Source organism: Alexandromys fortis, unplaced genomic scaffold (genome assembly GCF_014885135.2).
Source record: "Alexandromys fortis isolate MF-2015 unplaced genomic scaffold, M_Fortis_MF-2015_v1.1 scaffold_231, whole genome shotgun sequence".
Taxonomy (NCBI): domain Eukaryota; kingdom Metazoa; phylum Chordata; class Mammalia; order Rodentia; family Cricetidae; genus Alexandromys; species Alexandromys fortis.
Genome location: NW_026068613.1, coordinates 1,708,756 through 1,718,613, shown reverse-complemented (window position 1 = coordinate 1,718,613; position 9,858 = coordinate 1,708,756). Strand labels below are relative to the sequence as shown.

Below are 9,858 nucleotides of genomic sequence, written 5' to 3'. Positions count from 1 at the left end.
AAGAGGAGGGAAATGGGATGAGGTGGAAATTTTTCATGAATAAATAAAGTTAAAAAAAATCTTTATTAATGAGGGTTAGCACTAGTCATGTGCCTTCTCTTGAGCTACCAGTCTCCTGTGGCCTGGATGGAAATGAATGCAGGGTTTTCTAGCATTCATCCAGCCTTACACATAAATAAATACATAAAATACATAATACATACATAAAATAAATACATAAAATAAAATATATACATAAAATCTTATAAAATTACTAAACCCTCTCAGATTTAATATGCACATAAATTATCTGGTGATCTTTGTTAAAATGTCCACCTCAAGACAGTCAGTTTTGGTGTTGTCTAAAATGTATATTTCAAAAACAACTCAAAACACCAGAGGTTATGATAGCCCTGTTTCATAGTCTCACCGAACTGATGGAGGAGTTACTTTCATTGGTTAATAAAGAAACTGCCTTGGCCCATTTAATAGGCCAGCCCTGAGGTGGGTGGAGTAGACAGAACAGAATGCTGGGAGAAAGAAGCCGAGTCAGGCAGCCGCCATGATTCTCCGACCCCAGACGGATATAGGCTAGAATTCTTCCTGGTAAAACACCATCTCGTGGTGCTACACAGATTATTAGAAATGGGTTAATCGAGATGGGTTAATAAGCCAGTAAGAGGCTAGAACTAATGGGCCAAGCAGTTTTTAAAAGAATATAGTTTCCGTGCAGTGCGGGAGCTGGGTGGCGGGAAGCAGCCTGCTGCTCTCCTTACTACAGAGTGGCAGAGCGGTGTTGCTGCTCCTCACTACAGAGTTGAGTGGCAACACTGCTCCACTTACTACACCAAACAATAAAAACACTTATCATCTAAGAAAGCTGATTCCATTGTGTAGGCAATGTTTTCTGCTTGGGTTCGAATGTGAGGAAATTTTGTATCAACTGTCTTTTCTTTCATTTTTCCAATCTAGGGCTTGGAGAGATGGATGAGTAGCTAAGAGTGCATGCCGCTCTTACAGAGGACACAAATTCATGTCACACCAGGACTCTGAAAGGTATAAGTTCTATAGAGTTATGGTCTGATGCCTCAGCTTCACAGCTGATATTAAGCACCTAAAAGTTAATTCACCCATCATCTTATAAATAGTTAGTCATATGCCCAGATTCTAGAAGCAGTCTTCTGGCAGTGTTATCATCTTACTTCTTTGAAATAGCAAATCAGGGATTGGAGAGATGCTTCAACGGTTAAAAGGCATTTGCTGCTCTTCCAGTTTACCAGGGTTTGATTCTGAGAAACTGCATCTTTCATTCCAGTTCCAGGAAATCTAACACTGTCTTCTAGCCTCTGTAGGTACCAGGCACACATGTGGTGCACATACTTGCATGCAGGCAAACAATTTCATATATATAGGGTAAAACAAAATAAGTAGCTTTTGAAAAGAAAAAAAATAGTGTGCCAACAGATATAGTGAAATATAGTGAAAGAGTAACTGGCATGAAAGAAATGGAGATTTCCTAAAGAGACACATATATCTCCCAATCTGAATGTCAGACTAACAAGCAATTGATCCCAAAGAAATGGGAACTGACCTACAAATCCTATGCTGGAAGAAGGAAAAGGTCATAGCTAGAGTGGAAGATTGTCTCCGGGAAAGAGGTCTCAAAGTTCTAACTACTTATAGGACCAGGATGTGACTGAAACCCAAACAATGATGTTTCAGTAATGGGTACCACCACACCTTAACAAGGACTGCTTATATATGCATGTCCTTGGCCCTTTATTTCAATTTTAACCCCTCTTGAGTATGCTTAAGATAATGAACTTGGGAAAATCAGACTTGGGGAAATCTTGGGCTAGTTGGGCTTGGAGGATCTCTGGGTCTTGTTTCCCTCTTCTCATTGTAACTACATTAAATAAATAATTTATTCTACTTCCTACAATTAATTTAGCTTTTTAAAATTGTCTTATTGAGGAGAGGTAGTCCAATCTGGCTTAAGTTACAAACTGTGCCCTCCTCCCCCAGTGTAGCATTAACAAACACTGTGTGAAAAGTGGGCACATCCAAAATGTTGGTGCTGAAAATGGGCTAATAAAATTAATATCTTCACTGAATCAATCAACAAACAACCAAGACAGCAAAGTCACAGTTCAAATAGACATTTTAATATTGGTAAAGCAGTAATCTGGGGGAGTAAGTTCATTTACCAGGAGAGGGTATGTGAAAAGTAAGTGTTTGAGAGATCAGCGGAACTGCCCTCTTCATGGGCTGAAAACAAAACTATATTCAGGTCTCAGCACAACCTACATTAATTCTGTGTACATAAGGCCACAACCAGGCTCATGGACCTAGTGGGTTAAAGCTAGCTCTAACAACTTCATTACCAAATTCTTTCAGGATGATCAATGATTAGGGATGGACATCTATTTACAAATATGATTCAACTCAAATCACTTAGGCAGGAAAAAGAAAGGTATGGAGCACAGAGTAACAATAAGGGGACATCAAGAATGTTCCCAGTGGTAACAATGGGCAAAATGTAAACCTTGAATCTTTGTGATCTTGAAGTTACATTGCCCCTGAAGCTGGCTTTCAATTTATCTCCAACTTCATCCAAGCATGGGAAAGCTCAAATCATCTTTGACTACATATATAAGCAGATAAAATAAAAGGGGAGCAGGAAAGGGATAAAGAAGAAAGTTATTTAATCCAGGCATTCTCTAGCAGCAGAGCCACAGTCCCTAGACCACAGTGTAAGCTGTTTTGAAAAGCAGAGAGAAACATCACTACATGCACATGTTCTCAACTACTCCAGAATAGGAAATAATTTCTATGGCTATCAGCGCTTGTCAGAGGGGACACACAGACACTGACACTTATATCCAGAGGGAGCTAGAACACAGACAGTCAAAGCAGTATGCTCATCCTTCACTTTTATAGTAAGACACGGGCCATAAAATACTCAAGACAAAAATTCATCTTAGCAGAAGAGAAGGTGAAGGACTTGGCAGGAGGCAGAAAGACAGAGTTTCTTCTCCTGGGCATCAGTCTTTGAAAGTGAAGACCGAGGATTTCACAGATGTCTTCAACAAGTTATTGGCAGTACGCATAAGATTGGTGAAGCCACGGACTGTGAGGAAGAGAACAAGAGTCAGGGCTTTGGGATAGCAGCTAGGAAGGAGGTTCTCTCTCCTTGACCTCTCTCAGCCTCCCCAGTCATCACCCTCATCCCTACTATCTTCCCTCCTGGCTTTTCATTTCTGTTTAACTCAATTTGCCTTTAATCTAGTCTGATTCAGAACTTTCACCAGCAGGGAGACAATAAATGCCCAAGGAGTATCTGTTCTCAATGCAGGATTATTGAGATTCATCTCAGTACTGAGCTAGAAAGGACAGTTACTGTTACACTCTGTCCTTCCTGTCTCCCCATCTATGTCCCTTCCCCCTGTACTCATCTCTCTCCACCCCCAATGACACGTTTCACTCATATTCTACCACAGAAAGACAAGTTAAGGAAGTAGAAAAGCTCCCAGTCAGCATGGGGGCGGCACATGTGGGGCCTCTGGGCTCACTCTCTGCCAGGCCTGGAGACACAGTAGCGGATTTGAAGGGAGAAAAAAAAAGGGGGGGGTAAGGGCTGTGCTCCTACCTGCATTGTTGTGGAGCCACACCACAGCCTTTCTTTCCAGAAGGCTCCACTCACACTTCAACTCTTTGCCATTGGCGTGCAGCCAGATCACAGCCAGCATTGTAGCCCAAGCTGATGGTTCCAGTACCTGCCCAGACAGTAAATTCCCTGATGCCCAGGATGGAGCAAGATGTCTCTCAAGAGAACACATACAGAACTTCCCCTGCTCCCCACTCCGTATCCCCCAAATTGCTGCTGCATAGTTTCTTGGTTCCCTTCAATGCCCAACATGCATTTAGTATGTCAGATGTTTTCCCTGATCATCAGATTAACAACCCAGTGAGTCTTAGGATGGAAAAGTCTCCAGTCTTAATTCCAGTGCAAGCACTGGGTTAGCCATAGAAGCCCATGAAATGCCTCTGGTCCCACTGTGCCCAGAGAAGAACATACATAAAGAAGTGTCTTTATAAAATATTTAGGTCACAAGAATCTTCTTCTTCTTTCTCCACATGAAAGGACAAACAGAAAAAAAAATGTCAACTGAATAGTTGCAAAACAACAACAAAATGTCACACGAAAGTGAAATGATTTATCTAGTGTAGTGAATGATAGAGGTGAGACCAAAGACCAAATGAGTTTTTGCTAATTACATTACTGAATTGAAAACTTCAGGAAAATAATATCACCCATGAGTTTTTGCCCATTTTTTCTTAAAGTTTCAGTTTTTAGACTCAGCAAGTCAATGAACATTCCTGCTTTTAGTGTGACTCTCTACATTCAGAAGTAGCTATCTTGTCCTCTTTGAATGATGTCATTTTGTTAGTTTGCTTCCTTCATAGAGAATCTGCTCAAGGAAGCATAAGAATGCCAGGTTTGTTATCCTTGTCTAAGAGATCATAGTAGTTTTTAAAGTATACTCTGAATTGGCCACACCCAGAAGTAAACATATTTGTGAAATTTACTGCTCACAGTCCAAGCATTTAGCTTTACAGGTCAGCTTGTGGCCTCCACCAACCATCTTGATATGTGTGTCAGCCAGTTGAAATATCTGGTTTCACAGGCAACTTCTGACAAGACTTTGTGTCTTTCTTCTCCTTGTATAGGTGAGAATTACAAACCAATATCTATATTTGCTTTTATTTATACTATATGTTATAGTCATTTTAAGAAATCAAATCGAGATTATCTTATCTAATACTTTTGGAACCCAGACCTGCTTTTCTATTAATTTTCCTTTCAAGAATCTACTGCATAGCTTATCTCTTTCTTCTGTCACACATCAATAGGGACATTTGTCATGTGGGAGGTCCTTCTGTCTGTGTGTTGCCCTTATTGGTTAATGAATGAAGAACTGCTTTGAGCCTATGGCAGGAAAGAACAGAACTAGGCAGGGAAAACTAGGCTGCATGCTGGGAGAAAGAAGGGTGGAGTCAGAGTGATGCCATGGAGCTGCCTCCGGAGACAGATGTGCTGAAACTTTGCTGGTAGGCCACAATCTCATGGTGATGCACAGATAAATGGACATGGGTTAAATTCATATGTAAGAATGAGCCAATAAGAAGCTAGAGCTAATGGGCCGAGAAGGGATTTAATTAATGTAGTTTCTGTGTGATTATTTTGGGTCCAAGCTAGCCCGGCGGCTGGGAACCAACAAGCAGCCTCTTCCAAAACATTTGGGCCCACTTGTTCATCAGAATCTTCATTGGGAATACTAATATACAAAAATGCAGAACTTGGTGGATTTAAAACAAATTCAAATAAAATATTCAAATACTTTAAAAATATTACAATTTTAAATAGATTCACTATTTAGTATTACAAATTTCCAGTGAGTTTTTACTTGATCCAGATACTTATTTTATCCATAAGGTCTCTTGTACTCCAATATTATGCACCAGCTCTCTTTTTCTCTTCATTCTCTTGGCGTGGTTGCCATCTTCACAAGAGGGATGCTCATCTCATATGAGCTGTGCTCAATCTGTGCTAAAATTTCTTGATAACTTCATCTTTCTAATTTTTGTAAATTACCCTTTTTATTCTTTGTTCTAAAACAGCATTTTCATATAAAAACACAAGGCTAGACACATTCTTTGAAATCTTCAAATACCCACATTTTTTAAATTAAAAAAAAAAAAAAACAGCACGACAATTTTGGAATTTTGTTGCTGTTGTTTTGAGGGCTTCAGACTGCAGGGCCTTAGAGTTGCCCAGCACGAGCTGTAAATACCCATGAACTGTATCTTTCAGTTGCTCGTGTAGTTTCAAACTAAATAATAATCTGTGTGTACTTTGATGCTGGTACTTTGAAGTAGCTATGTGCCAAGCATGCTGCACTTTAGTTTAACTGTGGTTTCCTTTTCCATTAGCCACATTCCCGGGACATCACAGCCACGTGCCACTAGTGGATACCGTACTGGACAAGGTGGCTGGACACTAAGTGAAGCTTATTTCGTCACATTGCAGGTTAAGAAATTATTCAGAATATAATTTACTCTTTGTTGTTTTTGCAATTTGTCCTATATTTCAAGGATTTCTCACCAGCTAGATGATTTATCAAGTTATTTTACAATTTTCAGTGTAATTTATCCACATGACCTAATTCAACACATTTGAATTAATTGGTCAGCCTATTGTGACTTCAATAAACTTTGAGGAAAGTGTAGGCCATATCCTTTGATTGAAGGTGAAACCATAATGGTACTATTATTAAGGGTTCTTAAGACACATACTTAACATCATTTTAGCTCTACCCACCACTGGCAGACAGGGTCTGTAATATTCACCTTTTTCATCTATAAACATCAATGTAAAAGAAAACTTCTCTACTTGACTGATGTGAGGAACAAGTAACAGCACATATGCTAATTGCTTAGCTAGATAGTTTTTATTTTTAGAGCTAAAAAATTGGCATATAAATATATATGAACATAATAGAATATGAATGAAGTAGAGGAGGATTTGAGCTTTCTTTTGTCATCCATTACCCTTTGAATGGACTTGATATTAATTTTAGTCTATTCTTGCTCTTACCGTTCCATTATAATCACAAAAACTATCAATCTCTATATACTAGATGCTAGTCTTGTCCATATGACTTCATATTCTCCTATCTTAAGGGAACCTTGATTCATGCAAATTTCTACTTCTGGCAATATTAGAAACAAATACCAATTTCTTTGATTTTTATTTGGATTTTACCTCAGTAGGGTGTGCAGCCGTTATGTCTTCCAAGCTAACACCTAGAACCTTGGCTAAATCCTCATTCATATCCCAGGAACCATTTGCATTTTGGAGAAGGATCAGCTGGGCAACAGTATGCTCTATACTCCCTTTAAGAAAAGAAGAAAAGATATAAAGTGTTGCAAATTATACTTTTTTTTTTGCCCTGCCTGAGTGGCTTTCTAAATTCAGTGCCATGTAATAGCAAGAGTGCTGCAGAAAACCAGCCTTCAGATATCCTCATGATATATCTTCATGCCCTGTATGTGAAAGGATGACCAGGGTAGAATGAACCAAATAAGATGTCAGCTCAGTTATGGAGGCCCTGCCGACAGGGAGTGTGTATATAGAAAGAGATGGCAAATAGGGGTTTGTTAGTCTAAAAGATACTCTAGAGCCAATTAGAGGTTTAAAGATCCTATATTGTAGTTCAGTAAACCTAGGCTGACCATGCCAAGTACAGGTACTGGACCAAATCTTACCTGCTATCAAGTGCTCCCAGTAGATTTCCTGGTAAGGAGATTTGGAAGACTGGTACTTTAATCTCCATAGATCAAAGAAACAAAATAAGGTCTTGCTCACCTTGTTGTGAGCAAGCGTGCAATCTGAGTATTTTGGGCAGCTCCGGGCGAGTATCTGTGTGAATCACGCATTTCGTGCTCTGGCTATAATAAGGCTGAGGTGCTGCGCCTAGATGGATGTGTGAGAGACAAACCTTGGTAAGACAATGTTCCTGGAACAAAGCTCACTGAAGCTGCAGGGACAATTATGATACATTGAGCTTAAAGGATTCTCACCATGAGGCATTTGTGCCATGACTGCACAGAAACCTGTGTGTATGCTCCATGGAGGCTGAGATACAGGGGCACTGGAGCAGGGTAAAATCTTGGGGTAACCTGAAAGGCACAAGTCCAAACCCTTACATTGTGGCATTCATGGTCTCCAAAGCTGAAGAAGATGATGAGATCTGATGATTTGAGACAGAAGCACCATCTCTTTCAGCTTTAGTAGGCACCTATGTATTTCATTCTTTTCTCATGTGCTGTCTTCTTGTGTACTCTCTGACCCTCTCTACTTTCTACCTTCTTCCTTTTGAAACCCCCAACACACACGCAAAAATGATCTTTCATCCATCTTTTGGTTCATCCCAGGGAGCTCCTTTCTACCAGCCCTTAACACGAAGTGAATTTATTCTTCCCATATCATTGTTAACACTCCCCCAAATGCCCTGGCCATGGACAATATCAGTAAGGATAGGGTTAAGGAGAGGTGTTGGAAGCCTCTGATCTAAGTCAGAATTTCAGGGTTCAGGCCCAAATCATCATACTTCCTTCCTCTTTTGGGTTACCTTCCATCTGTCTTCATGTTTGAGCCTTCTTTGTTACTTCCTGTGATCCACTGATCTATCTGAAACTCAGGACAATGACTTCCAACCAATTTCGACCTCTGCCATCAAGTTGAAATAAAACATCCTAATGTAGTTGGACCTGACTCCCTCAAATCCAGAGACTTTGTCTCTGTTCTACTTCAGTGCCAACCTCCTCACTCATGACAAACTTGTCGTCATTCAGCATTGGTCTACTTTTCAAACAATTAATTAGAATTTATATATGGAATATATATATAATGCATATATATAGTGTGTGTAGTGTTTTAACTTAGTGACTATTATATTTCGTCTCTGTCCACATTTTAGACTACATAAATCCTTTGTTTTTCTACTTTCCCCCTTTAACATCGTGTTCCTCCCTACCACCTTTGTTTTTTATTCAACCCAATATATTGCACACACTTAATTACTTAAATTCGCATCAGTAATTTCCCCTTTATTACAGCTATCTGGCAAAAACCCTAATTTGGGAATGAAGCCAAAGCTCTATCCATTTAATTTTTATTCACAAAATGAATGAGCATTGCTAAAATAAGTTCCCCAGATCATGATTGTCTTTAGTTGTTTTAAAGATACCCTTATCCTGAACAAATGATCATATTTCTCTCTGAGCATCACATTTTACAAGTGTACTCAGTGGCTCTTTCAAATCTACTCCTGCTCAATGCCTTCTTTCCTTCATCCTTCACACTGTCTCAGTCATTAGCCATCATTGAGGAGCTTTTAAATTCTGATTCTCAAGGTTTATAAACATTTTTAACATTTTAAATTTTCCTTGTTTCTTTTCTCAACACCTGGTTTCAAATATCTTTTCCAATTGATATACATACATAAATACACATACACATATATAGATATATACTGATTGATTGATATATATCAATACATATAGTGAAACTTGAGGATGTTTTAAACATTCCCTTTACATACTATTCCCAGAATGTCAAAACTTATTATGTATAGAAGTATTTAGGGATAAAACTTACCATCAGAAGAATGTCTTGGCCTTGTAGAGGAACCTCCAAAGAGAATCGGCCTTGGAATCTCCCTATGAAACAGGGGCCCATGGACTGGCTCATTGAGCTCCTTGTTGATGGCAACGAAGGCTGTGAAGGAGCTCATGACTCCAGAGTCTAAACTGATGCTCAACACATCTCTTCTAAGTACCAGTGTTGTCTCTCTGAAGCCAAAGTCTTTGGACTGGATCATGGACTTTGCAGCAAGACGATGAACAGTGAGGCTGAAAGGAAAAAATATTTTGAGAGTAAGTGGAAACCCACATGCCTTTTAGTTGGTGGTCTTAAATGTTACAAGTAAGGGACTGTGAGAGAAAAATGGAGGAAATAAGTGGGCAAGAAACAAAATATGAGTGTAGGGACACAACTGGGTTCAGGGTAAAGAGAAGGAATTCAGCTATCAAAGATAAAGAAAGAAGGAAGAGGAAAGAAAACACAATTCTCACTTGTCGTCAGTCTTGGGTTGTAGAGAAAATGTCACCTTTTCCTCATAACTTTTGCCATGAAGAGTGTATTTGAGACAGGCCTCACCTGTAGCCTCTTCCTGCTATAAATTAGAGAAGAAAAATAAAAGAGAGGAATCACTAGGAAGATGGTGAGAATGTAAGCTGCAACCCCCGCCCCCC

At 39.4% G+C, this 9,858-nt stretch overlaps 1 protein-coding gene across 1 annotated transcript in view; it reads right to left on the bottom strand.

Annotated features, from left to right (window-relative positions):
• Nucleotides 1-2,122: 2,122 nt before the first annotated feature.
• The window catches only part of LOC126495958 (von Willebrand factor A domain-containing protein 5A-like), a 10,141-nt gene continuing 2,405 nt past the window's right edge, over nt 2,123-9,858 (bottom strand). Inside the window, exons 2-8 of the mRNA XM_050133557.1 lie at nt 9,679-9,779; nt 9,203-9,456; nt 7,624-7,722; nt 7,409-7,516; nt 6,806-6,936; nt 3,629-3,755; nt 2,123-3,109 (exon numbers count right to left, since the gene is read on the bottom strand). Of these exons, the coding sequence (XP_049989514.1) occupies nt 3,024-3,109; nt 3,629-3,755; nt 6,806-6,936; nt 7,409-7,516; nt 7,624-7,722; nt 9,203-9,456; nt 9,679-9,779 (906 nt within the window). The 3' untranslated portion in view covers nt 2,123-3,023. The remainder of the gene's footprint in view (nt 3,110-3,628; nt 3,756-6,805; nt 6,937-7,408; nt 7,517-7,623; nt 7,723-9,202; nt 9,457-9,678; nt 9,780-9,858) is intronic.